The sequence below is a fragment of the Oncorhynchus tshawytscha genome, linkage group LG25, assembly GCF_018296145.1.
Source record: "Oncorhynchus tshawytscha isolate Ot180627B linkage group LG25, Otsh_v2.0, whole genome shotgun sequence".
In the NCBI taxonomy this organism is placed as follows: domain Eukaryota; kingdom Metazoa; phylum Chordata; class Actinopteri; order Salmoniformes; family Salmonidae; genus Oncorhynchus; species Oncorhynchus tshawytscha.
The window spans coordinates 4,672,805-4,695,257 of record NC_056453.1 but is presented as its reverse complement, the minus strand read 5'-3'; the positions used below and the strand labels follow the sequence as shown (position 1 = coordinate 4,695,257).

The window sequence follows — 22,453 nt, the reverse complement described above, 5'->3', positions numbered from 1 at the left end:
TATTTTATATATATATTTTTTTCTTATTTATTTCAACGGGAAGTGAATTATATTACCTAGCCTCCTAACAAACACCACACTAAAGTAATTTCTGTACCTGCAGAATTCACGGTGATCATCCAGCCCCGCACCTGGGTGTGTGTGGGTCATTCTGTCTAATCGCAGAGCGCGAGGAACTGGAGGGGTAGAGTCAATCAGGGCTAGCGCCCGGCAGTCGTCGCTCTCTTTGCTGTTCTGTATTGACAGAGAATCAGTTCAATTGAGTCACTGTAGACAACTCTAATACATTATAATTGCTGTAGGAATATGTGTTCATTCAAGTAACTGTGCTAGTTTAATTCATTTGGAACCCTATAGACAGTTCAACCCATTTAAATCACATTAGAAAACTATTTTTAGTTGTTGTACTGTGAACAATTCAGCTCATTTAAGTCACAGCACACTTGAGACTTGCAGCAACAATAATACCAGATTGGCATAATTGTTTTTCTCGTGCAGCCACATGAGAATATATTTAGAAGACCTAACACACAAACAAACACAGTGTAGAAATAAAGAAGAGGCTCCTTTACCCAGCGGGTAAAACTATTGAAATTATGTTACAACTAGGCTATAACCAGTTCTGATTGTAAACTGACATATGTCATTTCAACTAGCCTTACCCGTTGGGGAGCAACAACCAAGAAGCGCACATTGAAATGCTAGATGTGTCCAAACACAGACAGCCACCAGCAGTACGGTACTGTACCTGTCTGTCTGACTCTCGAGCAGGGGAATGTGACAGTCGGGGGGTGGAATGTCCAGAGCTAGGGGGAGACGGGGAGGCCAAGGTGGAGGAAGTGAGGGAGGGGGTCATGTAGCCCCTCCCCACACTCTCTCTGCCCCCGCCCAGTGAGGAGGGGGGGAGAGGGTTGGAGTCCATGGCCACACTGCTCACCCGGCTCTCGATCTCCTCCGTCCTCAGCTCAGTGCTCTCCTTCTCCTCCTGGATCAGCCTGAGAGGAGAGTGGAGGAGAAAGGGGAGGAAAGGAAGAGTGATGAGACAGAAAGGGGCAAGTGGAGGGCATTGGAGAAGTGAGGAAATGAGAAAAGAGGAGAAGAAAGAGAAGGGAGAAAAATAGGAAAATTACTTCTGAGGATAGCTCAAAGAGATGTTTGCGGTATCACTATTTTATAATATGCATGTGCAATAAACCTCTGGCTTGAGTAAAGCAAGGGAGTGTGAGTTTTTCCATCGGTAGCGGTGTTGTTATTCACTCCTGGTTTAGACAAAGCAGAGTGGAAAAGCAAAGAGAGGTCGATTTTTAGAAATTGTTTTGACCTCTGGATCACCCATTGAATGGGACAGAGGATATAGTAAGAGTGTAGTTTATTGACGTATTTCTGAGGCAATTTTAGGTCCGTTAGGAATTCAGTCAAACCCAGCAATCCTGTTTGCGTTGTACCAGAAGACTTACTTGATCTCCTTGTTGATGGCCTCCAGTTGCTCCTGCAGCATGATGGCGAGGGTCTGCACGTCCGTCTGTCCACTGGGCGAGAGCAGCTCCGAGCCAAACAGGGTCTCCCTGTCCTCCTCGTCGTCTGAGCAGCCCCCCTCAGTTCCCCCCTCAAACCTGGGACCCAGCATGGTGCCACTGTCCCTCTCTCCATACTGCAGAGAGACCGAGGAGGAGAGAAAAAGAAAGAAAGAAAGAAAGAAAGAAAGAAAGAAAGAAAGAAAGAAAGAAAGAAAGAAAGAAAGAAAGAAAGAAAGAAAGAAAGAGAAAAGAAGAGGACTTGGAATGCTGTTAGCTACACTGTAAAACATTTATTGTAAAATGTACAGTAAGACAGGGTTTCCCAAACAAAGCTTGATGATGAGTTGGTTATTTGAAAACCGCTGTGAAACGTTTCACTTAAATTGGCACAGGACTCTCACTAACGGGTGCAACAAATATAGCCACTTCAAGGCATACCTTAAAATATGTTAATGAGCCAGCGATTATTTCCCTTCCACAATGCACCATAATTTACATTACGCTACATCAAATATACAGCAAAACAGTACTTTATTGTTGAATTGTATTGAAAAACTATTCATAAATTGCTGATAGTGAATATGTAATTATATATAACTGATATTTGGTGTTTCATATCGCTTGCACTTTAGGCCTCAACAAAGGCTTCTAAACTGACAGGTGACTACAGGGCAAAACAGATCAAAAGGACATGGCTAGCCAATCAACCATTAACGGTTTGAGACTAGATGCCACACTGATCTGTCCCCTATATTACTTAAATTATTAGGGACCCACTTCCACATATCAGCTAAATTCAAAAAACATTCTCACTAACAGGTACAACAAATATAGCCTCTTACAAGACACCCCTAAAAATATGTTAATGAGTCAGAAACAACAATACTATGCACCCACTAGTGTACAAAAGGTTTTTGGAGCTCCAAAAATACATTATGGTACTGTATTCTGAACTATTGTAAATTACTGGCAGAAAATAGTAAGTTACTGAAAATAATTGTAGAAATTCTTCTTATACAGTCTATTACTGTATTCTGTGGGGGTACAGCGTTCCCATAATTAATTCTGTAAAACACATTTATGGTATTTTACTGTGCATTCAACAGTGTTTTACTGTTGAAATTAGAGAAAAGTCTTACAGAGTACTTTTATCCCTGCATGTCAAATCAAGACTCAAGCGAAATGGCCCCAATGTGTAGGAGTGACAGGTCACTCAGTCAATCATTAAAACACTAAATTGGGCGCCACCCAGAGAGCTAGACTGGTCTAAGACTGTACATTGTGGGACAGGAGTTGAAACCCTTACAAAGGCAGCAAAGCTGTTGAAATGTTGGTATTTATTCAATTGCATTGGACCACATACAGTGCCTTCGGAAAGTATTCAGACCCCTTTGCTTTTTCCATAATTTTTTTAAGTTAAAACCTTATTCTGAAATGTATTAAATAGTTTTTTTCCCTCATCAATCTACACACAATAGCCTATAGTGATGAAGCAAAAACCAATATTTAAAAAAAATGTTGCTAATGAATAATTAAAAAAAATATATATATATATTTTACACAAGTATTCAGACCCTTTATTCAGTACTTTGTTGAATCACCTTTGGCAGCGATTATAGCATTGAGTCTTCTTGGGTATGACGCTACAAGCTTGGTACACCTGTATTTGGGGAGTTTCTTCCATTCTTCTCTGCGAATCCTCTAAAGCTTTATCACAGCTGCTGCACAGCTATTTTCCGCTCTCTCCAGAGATGTTCGATCAGGTTCAAGTGCAGGCTCTGGCTTGGGCCACACAAGGCATTCAGAGTCTTGTCCCAAAGCCACTCCTGCATTGTCTTGGCTGTGTGTTTAGGGTCGTTGTCCTGTTGGAAGGTGAACCGTCACCCAGACTGGGGCCCTGAGCACTTTAGAGCAGGTTTTCATGAATGATCTCTCTGTACTTGGCTCCGTTCATCTTTTCCTCAATGCTTACTAGTCTCCCAGTCCCTGAAAAACATCCCCACAGCATGTTGCTGTCACTACCATGCTTCACTGTAGGGATGGTGGCAGGTCTCTTCCAGACGTGACACTTGGCATTCAGGCCAAAGAGTTCAATCTTGGTTTCATCAGACCAGAGAATCTTGTTTCTCATGGGCTGAGAGTCCTTTAGGTGCCTGTTGGCAAACTCCAAGTGGGCTGTCATGTGCCTATTACTGAAAAGTGGCTTCTGTCTGGCCACTCTACCATAAAGGCCTGATTGGTGGAGTGCTGCAGAGATGGTTGTCCTTCTGGAAGGTTCTCCCATCTCCACAGAGGGCGGCCAGCTCCAGAAAGACTCTTGGTGGTTCCAAATGTCTTCCATTCAAGAATGATGGAGGCCACACTGTGTTCTTGTGTACCTTCAATGCTGCAGAAATGTTTTGGTACCCCTCCCCAGATCTGTGCCTCAACACAATCTAGTCTCGGAGCTCTACGGACTGTTCCTTCGACCTTATGGCTTGGTTTTTGCTCTGACATGCACTGTCAACTGTGGGACCTTATATAGACAGATGTGTGCCTTTCCTAATCATGTCAAATCAATTGAGTTTACCACAGATGGACTCCAATTAAGTTGTAAAAACATCTCAAGGATGATCAACAGAAACAGGAGGCACCGGAGCTCAATTTCGAGTCTCATAGCAAAGGGTCTGAATACTAATGTAAATAAGGTGTTTCAGTTTTTTTATTTAGCAAAAATTGTTATTATGGGGTATAGTGTGTAGATTGCTGAGAATTGTTATTTATTTTATCAATTTTAGAATAAGGCTGTAACGTAACAAAATGTGGAAAAAGTCAAGGTCTGAATACTTTACGAAGGCACTGTAAATGCGCAGCCTTTCTTTTCTAGGAGTTGGCTATAGCCAATACGTTATGGGACCAGGCTACTAGGGAGCTACAGTACTGTAGATAGTCTATGAGATCCTCACCTTGTTGCTTTCATCCCTAGGGGAAGCCCATCGGCCACGGTGTGCCCTCCGGACCACCACACCACAGGAGGAGCTGCCATAGCCGGCTGGGAGGGAGCCACCACCCTGGGGGTACCGGAGCTCTGAGGCACTCCCTGAAAGAGATCTTCAAAATAGATTGGAAGGAAGTGAGCTCACATTGCTCGCCCTACAGCATTGGTCACAAACAGTCAATCGCAATAGAATGGTCGATCTCCAAGACATTCCTAGTTAATGGAGAAACATTTCTATAATAAAGCCTTGCATTCCTACTTTTTTCTGTATTGCATTGTTGGCAGTAGGTGCATTTGTTTCAGCTGCCCTGAACACCGGTTAGGTGAAGTATTCCCATTTTGAACCATTTCATGTGTCTGAAGGTACAAACTCTGCCTACTCGGCATGCTCGGAGAGCAAATCAAGTGCACCTATAGACTTTCTTGTTGATACTGTGATTCCAAAACATCTAAAACCATGACTAGAAAGAGACTGCCAACAAATACAGCAGTGCTGTTTTTTATGAGTGAGTTCATGTTTAAGTTTCATTCAGCACAGTCAATACTTTTTATTCAACACTTTATAAGCCATGAAAGGCGCTGCTCCACTTGCGCTGCAAACAGTACTGCAGCTTCAATTAATGAGTAGCAAAGTGTATCGATAGGCTTGCTTAGTTATTATTAGCGGCTGTGTTTTTTAATATCGTGGAATATCTCCCTTTCTCTAGTCATAGGAGTAACAACATGAATTTGTGTATGAGGCAGAAATGATGCGGTGTGACTGGAGTTTTACCATCAGCTCGAAGACGGTTTCCCCTTTTTGGTCAGTCTTAGCGGAGGGGGGAGAGCTGAGGGACGGTCCAACGATGAGAGGCAGAACCTCTGATGTTATCCCTCCGCTGAGACTGACCATCAGATGCAGGCACCATCAGTCCAGTAAAATGTAGATTAAATTTATGCTCACTTAGCTGTGTCTCACAAGTAATACAACAAAGGATGTATTACCAGTGTGATCATATTCATCAAGTTTTTAAATACAATTTGATAATGGTTTGAGAGGAACAACATTGGCAGGGAAATTCAATCATAGCCAATATGCAGTGATAATATAGTGGGTGTATATTATACTGCACAAAACTCATTGATACAAAACTGTTTTTAATAGATTAGTGTTGCATAGGCTTACGTTTTTTAAGTCATGTAAAAACTTCTAAAAAACTTCTGTGTTGTAGATCTCAGCCTGCATAGGGCAGTGGTCACCAAAAAAGTTAGTTGACCAGTGCCCAAAAGAGTTTGTCATATTTTGTGAGATGAGAAAATAAAAATACTTTATTCGTTACAGCACATCTTTCAGAATGTATTTCCCTCATTTCCTGAAAAATAAAGTTTTGCATTTCTTCAGCATCGGTGGGTCCCCCACGTGACGGTTACATAGGCTAACAAAGGCTAATGCGATTAGCATGAGGTTGTAAGTAACCATAACATTTCCCAGGACATAGACACATTTGATATTGGCAGAAAGCTTAAATTATTGTTAATCTAACTGCAATGTACAATTTACAGTAGCTATTACAGTGAAATAATACCATGCTAATGTTTGAGGAGAGTGCACAGTTCTGAACTTGAAAAGTTATGAATAAACAAATTAGGCACATTTAGGCAGACTTGATACAACATTTTGAACAGAAATGCAATGGTTCATTGGATCAGTCTTAAACTTTGCATATACACTGCTGCCATCTAGTAGCCAAAATCTAAATTGTGCCTGGGCTGGAATAATACATTATGGCCCTTTCTCTTGCATTTCAAAGATGATGGTACAAAAAAATCATTAAAAATGTTTTTGTTTTTTTCTTTGTATCTTCTTTTACCTGATCTAATGTGTTATATTCTCCTACATTCATTTCACATTTCCACAAACTTCAGTGTTTCCTTTCAAATGATATCACGAATATGCATATCCTTTCTTCAATGCCTGAGCTACAGGCAGTTAGTTTTGGGTATGTTATTTTAGGTGAACATTTTTAAAAAGGGGCGGATCCTTAAGAGGTTTTAATGATTTTTTTTTTTAGATTTGTAAATTGAGTGAAATTGTGACATTTTATTCTCAATCACAATATATTCTTTATTTTTTCACACTACATTAGAAAGAAATCTAATGCTACCTCAACTAACAAAAAGTGAGAAGAACAATGTAAACTTAATGGTCCGGAACAGTCATTCTGATTCCCATGTAAAATAGCCTTTTGAGTGACTAAAGCAATATGTTTTATGGATACAAATGCTAAAAATGTTTTTTTTCTCTCATGTCAAACTACCAGGAAGTCTGAAAAGACAGATTGAGTGGGCGGGAGCTAGTAGGATGTTAGGGTGGGGGGGAGCTCACCTTGACTGGCGATTCTTTGAAAACACCTACAGCACAGTACCAGTCAAAAGTTTGGGACACACCCACTCATTCAAGGGTTTTTCTTATTTTTCTTATTTTTTACACTGTAGAATAATAGTGAAGACATCAAAACTATGAAATAACTGTCACATTCTGACCTTTATTTCCTTTGTTTTGTCGTTATTTAGTATGGTCAGGGTGTGAGTTGGGTTGGGCAGTCTGTTTGTTTTTTATGATTTTGGGATTTCTATGTTTCGGCCTAGTATGGTTCTCAATCAGAGGCAGGTGTCGTTAGTTGTGTCTGATTGAGAATCATACTTAGGTAGCCTGGATTTCACTGTTTGTTTGTGGGTGTTTGTTTCCGTGTCTGTGTTTTTTACCACATGGTACTGTTTAGGTTTTCGTTCGTTTCACGTTTATTGTTTTTGTATTCCTAGTGTTCAGTTTATGTTTTTTAAATAAACAACCATGGACACTTACCACGCTGTGTAAGATAGTCTAGCGTTAGCTAGCTCCATTTTCACATATTATACGTTTCTAATTTTGACAGAAAGTGGTTTTATTTCAAGCTAAAGTGTACTGTTAACTAGCTAGCTAATGTTAGCTGGCTGGCTCCCTAACTGAGATTATTATATGCTGATATTATTATTTGTTTCCCAGAGCCGTTTGCTTTTCTAGTTAGAGCCTAGAGTTAGCTACCTAACATTGAACCTGGTTGGTTAGCTCCCGGCACTGTGGCATCGTTGTAACTTTGTTTATTGTTGTTTAACTAGCTAATGCTAGCTAGCTGGCTCGTTAGCTAACATTACGTGACATGTGTGATCTTAAATGATGTTTACATTGCTAGCTATATGTCTTAAACTGAAGTGTACTGTTAGCTACCTAGCTACCATTAGCTGGCTGGCTCCTTAGTGGAGGTTATAATTCGTTTCTCAGAGCTGTTTGCTTTTCTAGTTAGAGCCTAACGTTAGACATTGTTGGGACTTTGTTCATTGTCGTTAAACTAGCTAACGTTAGCTGGCTGGCTCATTACCTAACGATACGTGACGTGTGTACTACACCCGTTGAATATCGCGGGTGTCAGTAAACGTCTGCAAAAAAGAGTAATGAAAATGTTGCCAGCAGAGCTGCTTAGGCTGTTTTCATGTTATCCATAGGCAAACAAATCATCGGCCAGAACGTCAAGTGTGCGCTCCGAGAGCGAAAGGAGATGGGTGGGGCTAAAGCTTAAGAGGGTGTGAATGATGCAGAATGGGTGTAGATAAAGAAAAGCTCTTCACTAGATACCAAAACATTTAAATGCAATTTTCTCAAAAGTCAGTTTACAAGTTGATCAACTTTCAAAGAAGAATTACTTTCCCATTGTTCCTCAAATGCAGTGTATGATATGCCATTTTGTAGCTCTGAGTCTCTATTTTTATCCAATGTAAAAAACATTTCCCGTTTTGCTACATAAGACCGAATCCAAGTTGTAGAAACAACTCGAGGATGATCAATGGAAACAGGATGCACCTGAGCTCAATTTTGAGTCTCATAGCAAAGAGTCCCGAATACTTATGTAAATAAGGTGTTTCTGTTTTTTTTAAATTACACATTTGGAAACATTTCTAAAAAACTGTTTTTTTGCTTTGTCATTATGGGTTATTGTGTGTGTGTGTGTGTATTGATGAGGACAATAATTAATTTAATCCATTTTAGAATAAGGCCGTAACATTACAAATACTTTCCGAATGGCTTGCATGTAAACCACGCCCCTCAACAAACCTTTCTCCTGCGATGTTGGTTACAAGGTTTAACTTATTTAAATTCAGGAAGAGAATAAGATTTTACCATTGATGTATTCAAATTAGTATTTTTGTGATGTCACAAAAAGCCCTTAATAATCTTGCCTCCATCCAGCCTCCTGAATCCCAGTGTTTGACATGGGGGAGGGGACTAGTAACTTTATGATACAATTTTATCAATGTAGAAGCAACAGTCATTTTTCATACTTTGGTAGTCCTACTTTGATCTGCTTTCATCCAATTTCATGAAAAACATGATTTTGACTGTTCAGGACCTTAAAATCAGTGACTTGTCACCAACCATTATTTTTGTTGGTTTTGAGGGTAAAACATATTGATAATATCTCTGCTCTAAACTATTTGCTTTGGTCGTCTTAGCAAAATGATAAAAACATTTAGAAAGTCTATCATTTAGGAGTGGTAATGTGTTCATAACATGATCCTCTGACAAGGGGTGGATTACTTTTCCCTCGAGAGAACAAATGTGTTTATTTTATGCTTTTATCAAATGTATTTATAAATACCCTTGCAGCTCAATTGTGGCTAACCTGGAATAAGAAGAGCCAGGCCTCCCCCTCAGTTGATCCACCTCCAGCTGAATCCTCTCCAGCTCGGCTATAAGCTGGTCCTGGGAGAGAGAGATGGGAGCACAGTAGAGGATAACATTATATTCCAATAAAGAAAAGTGCCTACTTGTTTACATGCATCTATTTCCATACTAAAATAACAAAACAAAGAACACATATAAGAATAACTAAAGAACAGACAGAACTGACAAAACTACAAGATCACAGAAGTCTTTGTCTGTTGGCAAAACCAACATATTGTTATCAGTGCAGAGCAGTGTGACTGGTCTCCAGTTCTCGCAGCGAAACAGACAAACCCTTGCGATGATAGATTAAATTGCATATTGAGACTGGCGAGATTAAATTATCCACACTAGTATCCCAAAATTGGTTTGCAAAAGTCCGTGTATAGCCCTAAAAACAACCGATGTGTAAGACCCGAGTCCAAAGTTCTAAATCAGTATAAAGTACTGCTGATGTCCTCATTCCATGTATCGACAGATGTAAAGTACAACAACAATGTACATATTGAAATCTGATCAACTGGATACAATAAGGGGAAGATATGTACCTTGTTCGCTAAAAGATCATCTTGGATTTTCTTCATGTTTGCTAACTCCTCTGACAGTGCATTCTAGAAGAGTAGAGGAGTGATTATGCCACGTTTACTCATGTTTGCCATTCATTGTGTTGATAGAAAAATACTTAGGATTATTGATGGCAATATTAGCTTAATTTAGCATATGGTTAACAATGCTTTATAGTACCTTCTCCTCTAGGGCAGCCATTCTCTCTTTGAGGTGAAGCTGCAGTCGCTCGTTGGACTCAGACAGTAGCTTGTTCACCGTATCCGAGAGGCGTTTGTTGTGTTCGTCATTCATTTTCTCTCTCTGCCTTGCCTGAAACAGATGAAATGACGTAGTGAGGGTCAAGGTAGAGAAGAGAAAAAGCTGAAGAAACCATGAGCTCTTGGGTAAGAATAAGAGGTCATAAAGTTCATAAAATTGATTGGCCAAAATGGAGGGTAGGGAACACATTGTAACACATGACCACTTTAGCAGGTACAGTATAGTAGGTATAATGCTTTGTAACTTGTTATAAGCATGTATGAGACTTTATAATAGACCACTGTAAACCCCAAGGCATTTTTTAATCAAATAATTATAGTAAGTTGAACTCAAAGTTAAGTTATGATAACAAATGAACTTTTTTTCCCAGCTTGTTCTACTGCAGGGGAATTTTCTAAAATGTTTTTTAATACCTGTGTTTTGCATGTACATTGAGTGATTGATTAATCTTATGCTACACAGAAAATAAACAACATACATTTAGTTAGAATGTTTGCCCCCTTGACTGAAATGTATGTTCCAGCTTAAAAGGCTTATGCAATCTCCTCTCACTGTTCCTAACCCTGGCAGTCATTATGAATGCAGGTTGCTGCTGAATTAAAATGTCAACTGTCAACTGATATCTTAACTCTGGCTGAATTCCAATAGGAATTGCACATCACTTTGCAAGCCATCATAATGTGGCCTGCAGGTAGTGTTGTAGTGATGGGAAACTAATGCTTTCGGAAGGCTTCGGGGCTTTCACCAAATGTTGCCAAAAAAGGGTTCATTAGTCAGAGCTTCATTATCTGTTCACAATGCACATAAGTGACATCTGCTGGTTAGCAATAAAAAGCAGCGTGTGATTATCAGAAAAGACGTTTTTCTCTCCACTGTTTTCATCTAAGCGTCTTGATGCAATGGTAAGTCGCTGGCTATAATAGCTTATAATCAGTTGGAATGGTTCCTTGTTTTTCCTTCAAGTTTACTATCTTTCAAAAACTGTATCTATGGCACTATTTAGGATTCTGAACACAGATGCACACGATACTAAATAGAAAAACAAATATTTTAACTACAGTAGAGAAATTGTGGTTTCACCTAAATCAAATCAAATGTTATTGGTCACATGTGTCTAGTAGATGTTATTGCCGGTGTAGCAAAATGCTTGTGCAGCGAAATTCAACTTCATTCGGCCTCATACCCCTCACATCCCTGAATGTTCCATAGTTCACTACTCTACCTGCTAAGCTCCCGGTCAGGTGACTACACTGAAGAAAAATATAAATGCAACAATTTCGAAGATTTTACTGTGTTACTGTTCATATAAGGAAATCAGTCAATTGAAATAAAGGCCCTAACCTATGGATTTCACATGACTGGGAATAGAGATATATATCTGTTGGTCAAGATACACGACATGGCCAAAAGTATGTGGTCACCTGCTCGTTGAACATCTCATTCCAAAATCATGGGCATTAATATGGAGTTGGTCCCCCCCATTTGCTGCTACACCAGCCTACACTCTTCTGTGAAGGGGACTTGCTTCCCTTCAGTCACGAGCATTAGTTAGAACCGGGCACTGATGGGCAATTAGGCCTGACTTGTAGTTGGTGTTCCAATGCATCCCAAAGGTGTTCAATTGGGTTGAGGTCAGGGCTCTTTGCAGGCCAGTCAAGTTCTTCCACACCGATCTCAACAAACCATGTCTCTATGGACCTCACTTTGTGCACAGGGACATTGTCATGCCGAAACAGGAAAGGACATTCCTCAAACTGTTAGCATAAAGTGGAAGCACAGAATCATCATCTACAATATCATTGTATGATGTAGCGTTAAGATTTCCCTTCACTGGAACTAAGAGGCCTAGCCCGAACCATGAAAAACAGCCTGTACAGTTGCCACTATGCATTCGGGTAGGTAGCGTTCTCCTGGTATCCGCCAAATACAGATTCGTCCGTTGGACTGCAAGATGGTGAAGCGTGATTCATCACTCCAGAGAACTAATTTCCACTGCTCCAGAGGCCAATGGTGGCGAGCTTAACACCACTCCAGCCGACTCTTGGTATTGCGCATGGTGATCTTATGCTTGTGGGCTGCTCGGCCAATAGAAACCCATTTCATGAAGCTCCCGATGAACAGTTATGTTGTCATTGATTTCAGAGGCAGTTTGGAACTCAGTAGTGAGTGTTGCAACCGAAGACAGATGATTTTTACGCGCAAGCGCTTCAGGTCCCGTTCTCTGAGCTTATCAAATCAAATGTTATTTGTTACATGCGCCGAATACAACAGGTGTTGTGAAAAGCTTTACTTACAAGACCTTAACCAACAATGCAGTTAAGGAAAAAAGTTAAGTATTTACTAAAATAAACTGTTGTAAAAAATACAAAAACACAATTCAAAAGAGAAAAATAACAAATAATTAAGGAGCAACAATAAAATAACAGTAGCATGGTTATATACAGGGGGTACCGGTACAGAGTCAATGTGCGGGGGCAATGGTTAGTTGAGGTAATTGAGGTAATATGTACAGTACCAGTCAAAAGTTTGGACACACCTACTCATTCAAGGTTTTATCTTTATTTTTACTATTTTCTACATTGTATAATAATATGTAGTAGTAGTAACCAAAAAATTGTTAAACAAATCAAAATATATTTTAGATTCTTCAAAGTAGCCACCCTTTTCCTTGATGACAGCTTTGCACACTTTTGGCATTCTCTCAACGAGCTTCCCCTGGAATGCTTTTCCAACAGTCTTGAAGGAGTTCCCACATATGCTGAGCACTTGTTGGCTGCTTTTCCTTCACTCTGCGGTCCAACTCATCCCAATCCATCTCGATTGGGTTGAGACCGGGTGATTATGGAGGCCAGGTCATCTGATGCAGCACTCCATCACTCTCGTTCTTGGTCAAATAGCCCTTACACGGCCTGGAGGTGTGTTGGGTCATTGTCCTGTTGAAAAACAAATGATAGTCCCATTAAGAGCAAACCAGATGGGATGACATATCGCTGCAGAATGCTGTGGTATTCTGATATGCTGTGGCTTAACCATGCTGGGTAAGTGTGCCTTGAATTCGAAATAAATCACAGACAGTGTCACCAGCAAAGCACTCCCACACCATCAAACCTCCTCCTCCATGCTTCACCGTGGGAACCACATGGGTGGAGATCATCCATTCACCTACTCTGCATCTCACAGACACAGTGGTTAGAACTAAAAATAAAAAAATTGGACTCATCAGACCAAAGGACAGCTTTCCGGCAGCCCAATGTCCATTACTTGTGTTTCTTGGCCCAAGAAAGTCTCTTCATATTATTTGCTAGTAGTTTCTTTGCAGCAATTCGACCATGAAGGCCTGATTCACGTTGTCTCCTCTCAACAGTTGATGTTGAGATGTCTCTGTGAAGCATTTATTTGGGCTGTAATCTGAGGCTGGTAACTAATGAATTTATCCTCTGCAGCAGAAGTAACTCTGGGTCTTCCTTTCCTGTTGACGGTCCTCAAGAGAGCCAGTTTCATCATAGCGCTTGATGGTTTTTGCGACTGCACTTGAAGAAACTGTCAAAGTTCATGATATGTTCTGCATTGACTGAACTTCATGTCTTAAAGGAGTGATGGACTGTCGTTTCTCGTTGCTTATTTGAGCTGTTCTTGCCATTATATGGAATTGGTCTTTTAGCAAATAGGGCTATATTCTGTATGCCACCCCTACTTTGTTACAATACAACTGATTCACTCAAACGCATTAATTAAGAAGGAAAGAAATTCACAAATGAACTTTTAACAAGGCACACCTGTTCATTTAAATGCATTCCAGGTGACTACCTCATGACGCTGTCTGAGAGAATGCCAAGAGTGTACAAAGTTGTCATCAAGGCAGAGGGTGTCTACCTTGAAGAATCTCAAATACTAAACATATTTTGGTAAATACTTTCTTGGTTACTACATGATTCCATATGTGTTATTTCATAGTTTTGATGTCTTCAGGTATTCTACAATGTAGAAAATAGTAAAAATTAAGAAAAACCCTGGAATGAGTAAGTGTGTCCAAACTTTTGACTGGGACTGTACATGTATGTAGAGGGGCGGCAGGTAGCCTAGTGGTTAGAGCATTGGGCCAGTAACCGAAAGGTTGCTAGTTCTAAATCCCCTAGCTGACAAGGTAAGAATCTGTCATGCTGCCTCTGAACAAGGCAGTTAACCCACTGTTCCTAGGCCATCATTGTAAATAAGAATTTGTTTTTAAATGCCTTGCCAAGTTAAATAAAAAACAAAAAAATAAATAGAGGTAAAGTGACTATGCGTGTGTCATAAACAGAGAGTTGCAGCAGTGTAAAAATGCCTTCAGCTCAGTGCGGATGTTGCCTGTAATCCATGGCTTCTGGTTGGGGTTTGTACGTACGGTCACTGTAGGGACGACGTTATCGATGCACTTATTGATGAAGCCAGTGACTGATGTGGTGTGCTCCTCACTGGCATTGGAAGAATCCCGGAACATATTCCAGTCTGTGCTAGCAAAACAGCCACTGGTACTTCCTGCTTTATTTTTTGCTTGTTAGCAGGAACAAGGAGGATAGAGTTATGGTCAGATTTGCCAAATGGATGGCAAGGAAGAGCTTTGTACGCGTGTAGAATAAAGGTGGTCTAGAGTTTTCCCCCCCTCTGGTTGCACGTTTAACATGCTGGTAGAAATTAGGTAAAACGGATTTAAGTTTCCCTGCATTAAAGTCCCTGGCCACTAGGAGCACCGCCTCTGGATGAACATTTTCTTGTTTGCTTTTGGCCTTATAGAGCACTTTGAGTGCCGTCTTAGTGCCAGTATCAGTTTATGGTGGTAGATAGACAGCTACAAAAAAATACAGAGGAAAACTCTCTTGAGATACTCTACCTTAGGCTAGGAAAAACCTTGAGACTTCCTTAATATTAGATTTTGTGCACCAGCTGTTATTGACAAATAGACACAGACCGCCACCCCATGTCTTACCGGAGGCAGCTGTTCTGTCTTGCCGATGGACCGAAAACCCAGACAGCTGTATGTTATCCATGCCGTTGTTCAGCCACGACTCGGTGAAACATAAGATATTACAATTTTTAATGTCCTGTTGGTAGGATAGCCTTGATAGGAGCTCATCCATTTTGTTATTCAATGATTGCACGTTCGCTAATAGGACTGATGGTAGAGGGGGATTACTCACTCGCCGTTGGAACCTTACAAGGCCCCCCGACTTGTTGGAAAGGTTGCATCCTATGACGGTGCAACGTTGAATGTCACTGAGCTCTTCAGTATGGGCCATTCTACTGCCAATGTTTGTCTATGGAGATTGCATGGCTGTGTACTCGATGTTATACACCTGTCAGAGATCGGTGTTGCTGAAATAGACAAATCCACTAATATGAAGGACTTTTGGCTTTAGGAGCGCGGATCAGAAAACCAGTCAGTATCTGCTGTGACCACCATTTGCATCATGCAGCTCGACACATCTTCTTCACATAGAGTTGATCAGGCTGTTGATTGTGGCCTGTGGAATGTTGTCCCATTCCTCATCAATGGCTTTGCAAAGTAGCTGGATAATGGCAGGAACTGGAACCCGCTATCGATCCAGAGCATCCCAAACATGCTCTGTCTGGTAAGTATGCAGGCCATGGCAGAACTGGGACATTTTTAGCTTCCAGGAATTGGGTACAGATCCTTGCGACATGGGGCCGTGAATTATCATGCTGAAACATGAGGTGATGGCGGTGGATGAATGGCACGACAATGGGCCTAAATCTTTTAATTTTTATTTAACCTTTATTTAACAAGGCAAGTCAGTTAATGAAGAACAAATTATTATTTACAATGATGGCCTACCCCAGACAAACCCTAACCTGAACGACGCTGGGCCAATTGTGCTCCGCCCTATGGGACTCCCAATCACGGCCGGTTGTGATAATGCCTGGAATCGAACCAGGGTCTGTAGTAACACCTCTAGCACTGAGATGCAGTGCCTTAGACCGCCACTTGGGAGCCCCCCTTTCAGCTTATTTCAGCTCATGAAGCATGAGACCAACACTTTACATGTTGCGCTTATATTTTTGTTCTGTGTTTATTTGTAAGTACGGTGTCCATTGGAGGTCTGTGTTTGAAAGTAGCTTGGAATCGAAGAAGGCACCAGAACCAAGGCAAAATCAGTGGGATCTCACATTTTGCAACACATGGTTTGAAAAAGCACGTGATCAATCGAAGCTTCAGATGTCATTGATGATGTACTTCTGATAAAGTGATACATGCATCGGCAAACTGCTTCGAAGTTAGCTGCTTAGCGATTGCTACACATACCTCTGAGCTCCGGTATCAAACGTAACATCATTAGTACATTTCCCTGGTTTTCCAGGAATCCCAGTTGGAAGATTCTAGGAATCCCAGTTGGAGGAATCCAGGAAACCCCTCAAACAGTATATATATTTTTTTAAATCTGGGAATTTTAGTAAAGTTACCAGTTTTGCAACCCCACTTGCAGGCATGATGTAGCCGGTAAGCAGGTTATTGTATTAGGGTAAAGCTAGGCCTTATGAGATATGTATTTTCATAAAGAATTATAACATTCACCTAAGAACTCTCGTGGTGAAGGCCACAGGACTGAAAATGAACGAATTCAACAGGGGCTCCCGAGTGGCACAGCGGTCTAAGGCACTGAATCTCAGTGCTAGAGGCGTCACTACAGACACCTTGGTTTGAATCCAAGCTGTATCACAACCGGCTGTGATGGGGAGTCCCATAGGGCGGCGCACAATTGGCTCAGCGTCGTCCGGGTTTGGCAGCTGTAGGCCATCATTGTAAATAAGAATTTGTTCTTAACTGACTAGCCTAGTTAAATAATGGTTAAATAAAATAAAAATGTCTGTCACTAACAATAAGTGGTAATTCTGCAATACACTCGAAAGGGCAAGCTGTGTGTCAAACTCATTCCACGGAGAGTCGAGTGTCTGTGGGTTTTCCTTCCTCCCCTGTACTTGGTTGATGAATTAAGGTCACTGATTAGTAAGAAACCTACCTCACCTGGTTGTCTAGGTCTTACCTGAAAGGAAAAACCTAAAATCAGCAGACACTAGGCCCTCCATGGAATGAGTTTGACACCCCTACCCTACAGGATCACATCGACTCTATCGATTTGGGTAATGACTCCAAAATCACTTTAAGTAACTGTACTCAGATATATTTAGTGCAACAGGTTTCCTAAACATTTTTGAATAATGACAGCGCATTGGGGTTTACAGTGTACAAACAAATAGTCCATTATTACCCTCTGCAACTCCTGATTCTTCTCTTCAAGTTGTCCCTCGATCTGTCGTAGTCGCTCCTCAAAGTTTCCATGGCGCTCCTCTGCCTAAATAGAAAAGATAGAGTCTATATATGAGATCAAATATAAGCTCAGACTAACACACGGACAGATAGTTGGTTTGCCAATAGGAGGACAACTCAGGTCTTACAGACGGACGGACGGTAGAAAGTGGAAAGAGACAGACAGACACAACCAAGCAGTTTCACAGACAGTCAGAAATATCCACATGAGTAAACAGAGCAAACCGAATGAACTTAGACATTCAGTACAGTACCTTGTTGAGGGCAGCCACTCTCTGGGCGAGCTGGGCCTCAATCTCGGGCAGGGTTTCGGCCCGCTGCAGGGTCTGCTGGAGCTTCTGCTTGGCGTCCTCCAGACGCTCCTGGAACTGCCTGTTCTTTTCCTCACTCTGACAGCACACAGGACGAGAAAGAGGGAAGAAAGCAGATGAAGTCAGGAATATTTTTATACAATCCAGGTCTGAGCCCGAGGGCTGGTTTTCTGGATTCAGATTAAGCCTAGTCTTGGACTAACACACTTTTAATGGAGATACTCCATTGAGAATGACTTCAATGTAGGTACAGGAAATTGGCCGTAAGAATCTGGCCCTAAGTATTAAAAGACAATGCTACTCTGGATATAACCTACTCATTTTTACAGGGTTATTGTACATCTATGTAAGCCACCCTTGTAGTCGTGTGTTAACAATTACCTGTCTGTGCAGTGACTCCTTGCTGGCCAGCTCATTCTCCAGCTTATCTTTGATGTCATGTAGAGAGGTTGCTTCCCTCTGAGCACTAAGGTACCTGCAAACAACATGGACACATTATGATGTGATGGTAACAAAGGTGGATAACACCAACGGTGAACGTTGGTCGGGCCGATGACCGACAGCGAGTAATGTCAATGTTAACGCTAAACAAAGCTTATTTGGCACAATAGGAGTGTAAATATTTTCTTAACAAAGTTTATGTGCATTTATGCTCCACTACATCCCTGACCATTAGTTATTGCCCATCCACTCTTCACTGTATGTACAGTATGCAGACACAAGCCAACTATTGCAGTGTGCTGTAACGATTGAAAATACCCAGGCATTGAGATAAAAATGAAAGGTGTTGTGACACCTTGGTAACAGCTTTTCAGATAATGAGGGAAAAACCTGGTAGTTTGGCACCATTGTAGTCGGTGTAAAAAATGGGAAATGAATAATAATAATAACCTGCGTTCTAATGTAGTGATCCTCTCCTCCATATCCTCCCTCTGGCACAGAGCCTGAACGATGCAGAAATGTAGTAAAGCAACGTTAATCATCCAAATAAACACATTACACATTGTGAATATCACAAACTGTATAAAATGGTAACCTAAACATTTGACAGAGAAATGTGCACATTTACAGTGGGGCAAAATACTTATTTTCCACCATAATTTGCAAATAAATTCATTAAAAATCCTACAATGTGATTTTCTGGATTGTTTTTTTCTCATTTTGTCTGTCATAGTTGAAGTGTACCTATGATGTAAATTACAGGCCTCTCTCATCTTTTTAAGTGAGAGAACTTGCACAATTGTTGGCTGACTAAATACTTTTTTGCCCCACTGTATATGAATTGAATATTCATTATCACATTTGTTCAGTCATTTAACATGTGCACAGCTCCTCTAGTCTTTCTTGTCACCTAGGGCTCGTCTTACAGCTACTCTTTCTTTCATATTCAATATTAATTTACATACTTAATAATATTATAAACTTTGTAGGGATAGCCCCCATTTTTTCATTTTTTGCTTAAATTACACACCCAAATCTACCTGCCTGTAGCTCAGGCTCTGAAGCAAGGATATGCATATTCTTGGTACCGTTTGAAAGGAAACACTTTGAAGTGTATATCTGGTAGATCAAATACAAAGAAAAAAACAGCCAGTTTTTTTCTACCACCATCTTTGAAATGCAAGAGAAAGGTCCCAGTTCTAGCCATCACTCTGGTTGTAATTCTGATAGTGTCCACAAGATGGCGGCAGTGCACATGCAACGTTTCAGACGGATAACTTTAACTATGAGTGAATTACAAGACTTTTAGTGTGAAGTCCCCAGGTTCATTTGGGCAAATCGTGAAGGACACATTCACATTCGTCTTACATTTTTTGGAACTTGGACTTTGATTTAGCTTTCCAAGTAATTGTAGCCATATTATAAGTTCAACATTTGCAAAACAACCAGTTTTCATAACTTCATAACCGAATATTCTTATAATTTCTGCCCAAAATGAAAATGCATGCTGTCGTTAGTAGCTACATTTTACGACATATACATGGTTTCCAGATACTCACGTAAAGCCCAGCTCATTGGCTATCTAGCTAGCTTTGTTTGATGATTGGTGCTTATTTGACAAAGATACAGTCGTTCAAGTGATGACTGCCCGCGTCATCGGCGCGTCATGAAGGCGTGGATCTCGGACCAAATATGGTGTCCTATAGGATATACTACAGCCCTAATGATATAGTGAAGTCTTGTTAGGAGCTTGTTAGGAGCTCTCCTCAAACAATAGCATGGCATCTTTTCGCAGTAATAGCTACTGTAAATTGGACAGTGCAGTTACAGTGCCTTGCGAAAGTATTCGGCCCCCTTGAACTTTGCGACCTTTTGCCACATTTCAGGCTTCAAACATAAAGATATAAAACTGTATTTTTTTGTGAAGAATCAACAACAAGTGGGACACAATCATGAAGTGGAACGACATTTATTGGATATTTTAAGCTTTTTTAACAAATCAAAAACTGAAAAATTGGGCGTGCAAAATTATTCAGCCCCTTTACTTTCAGTGCAGCAAACTCTCTCCAGAAGTTCAGTGAGGATCTCTGAATGATCCAATGTTGACCTAAATGACTAATGATGATAAATACAATTGAAATGGAAGGAGTATCAGACCACTGCAAATCTACCAAGACCTGGCCGTCCCTCTAAACTTTCAGCTCATACAAGGAGAAGACTGATCAGAGATGCAGCCAAGAGGCCCATGATCACTCTGGATAAACTGCAGAGATCTACAGCTGAGGTGGGAGACTCTGTCCATAGGACAACAATCAGTCGTATATTGCACAAATCTGGCCTTTATGGAAGAGTGGCAAGAAGAAAGACATTTCTTAAAGATATCCATAAAAAGTGTTGTTTAAAGTTTGCCACAAGCCACCTGGGAGACACACCAAATATGTGGAAGAAGGTGCTCTGGTCAGATGAAACCAAAATTGAACTTTTTGGCAACAATGCAAAACGTTATGTTTGGCGTAAAAGCAACACAGCTCATCACCCTGAACACACCATCCCCACTGTCAAACATGGTGGTGGCAGCATCATGGTTTGGGCCTGCTTTTCTTCAGCAGGGATAGGGAAGATGGTTAAAATTGATTGCCAAATACAGGACCATTCTGGAAGAAAACCTGATGGAGTCTGCAAAAGACCTGAGACTGGGACGGAGATTTGTCTTCCAACAAGACAATGATCCAAAACATAAAGCAAAATCTACAATGGAATGGTTCAAAAATAAACATATCCAGGTGTTGGAATGGCCAAGTCAAAGTCCAGACCTGAATCCAATCGAGAATCTGTGGAAAGAACTGAAAACTGCTGTTCACAAATGCTCTCCATCCAACCTCACTGAGCTCGAGCTGTTTTGCAAGGAGGAATGGGAAAAAATTTCAGTCTCTCGATGTGCAAAACTGATAGAGACATACCCCAAGCGACTTACAGTTGTAATCGCAGCAAAAGGTGGCGCTACAAAGTATTAACTTAAGGGGGCTGAATAATTTTGTACGCCCAATTTTTCAGTTTTTGATTTGTTAAAAAAGTTTGAAATATCCAATAAATGTCGTTCCACTTCATGATTGTGTCCCACTTGTTGTTGATTCTTCACAAAAAAATACAGTTTTATATCTTTATGTTTGAAGCCTGAAATGTGGCAAAAGGTCGCAAAGTTCAAGGGGGCCGAATACTTTCGCAAGGCACTGTATATTAACAATAATTTAAGCTTTCAGCCGATATAAGATACTTATATGTACCGACATTTGTTGTTTCTCTAAAATCTGCGATCTTGACAAAAGGCGCTGCATGATTTACAACAGTCCTGTGGACGGTACACCAATACTTAATAGAGTCCAAAAGGTAAAACTTTAGTAGAGGGATCACAAGCGGCAGGTAGCCTAGTGGTTAGAGCGTTGGGCCAGTAACCGAAAGGTTGCCAGATCAAATCCCTGAGCTGACATGGTAGAAATCTGTTGTTCTCCCCCTGAATAAGGCAGTTAACTTACTGTTCCTAGGCCGTCATTGTAAATAACAATTTGTTCTTAACTGATTTGCCTAGTTAAATTAAAAAAATATAGACTGTAATTTCTAGCAAAAGAGGACTTCATTATGCGTCGCTAGAGCACAATGAGCCAAGGAAATCCCCCCGGCCAGGCCCTCTCCACAATTGTGTGGTGTACTATGAGGCTCCTGGTCGCAGTTCTTTTGACTGTTGCGCCACACAAGATTAATGACGCACAATTGTCCCAGCCCCGAAGATGCCCAACTCTGCCACCTGTCGTTAGAGCACGATGAGCCAAGGAAATCCCCCCGGCCAGGCCCTCTCTTACACCGGTACGGCGTTGGGACAATTATGCGGTGTACTATGAGGCTCCTGGTCGCGGTTCTTTTGACTGTTGCGCCACACAGGATTAATGACGCATAATAAAGGCCTCTTTTGCTACTTATGTTGATATTTGGAATTTTATCTGAAACACATTGGTTCAGCTGACTTCCGGGTTAAGAGAGTAGTAGTGATAAGAAGTAGCGCGGCAAGGCAGGTCATGTTTTGGAGGATGCATGACTCGACCTTCACCTCTAACGAGCCAATTGGGGAGTTGCAGCGATGAGCCAAGTATGCTTGTGGCCATACCACCCTGAATATATCTGATCTTGGTAACTAAGCAGGGTCGGGCCTGGTGGGTACTTGGATGGGAGACAGCCTTGGAATACCAGGTGCTGTAAGCTCAATTTTAACTAACAAAAAATAATTATGCATCATTAACTACATGTTTGGACTTTTACATTTGTAAC

General features: G+C 40.9%; 1 protein-coding gene across 2 annotated transcripts in view; it reads right to left on the bottom strand.

The window, feature by feature from the left end:
- Positions 1–22,453, bottom strand: part of LOC112224084 (PTPRF interacting protein alpha 3) — a 65,358-nt gene that overhangs the window by 29,626 nt on the left and 13,279 nt on the right. For both annotated transcript variants that reach the window (XM_024387381.2, XM_024387382.2), the window contains 11 exons: positions 18,584–18,636; positions 18,074–18,167; positions 17,636–17,770; positions 17,323–17,406; positions 9,977–10,108; positions 9,781–9,843; positions 9,192–9,271; positions 4,463–4,607; positions 1,458–1,651; positions 749–995; positions 98–234 (listed from right to left, as the gene is read on the bottom strand). In XM_024387381.2, the coding sequence (XP_024243149.1) occupies positions 98–234; positions 749–995; positions 1,458–1,651; positions 4,463–4,607; positions 9,192–9,271; positions 9,781–9,843; positions 9,977–10,108; positions 17,323–17,406; positions 17,636–17,770; positions 18,074–18,167; positions 18,584–18,636 (1,364 nt within the window). The remainder of the gene's footprint in view (positions 1–97; positions 235–748; positions 996–1,457; positions 1,652–4,462; positions 4,608–9,191; positions 9,272–9,780; positions 9,844–9,976; positions 10,109–17,322; positions 17,407–17,635; positions 17,771–18,073; positions 18,168–18,583; positions 18,637–22,453) is intronic.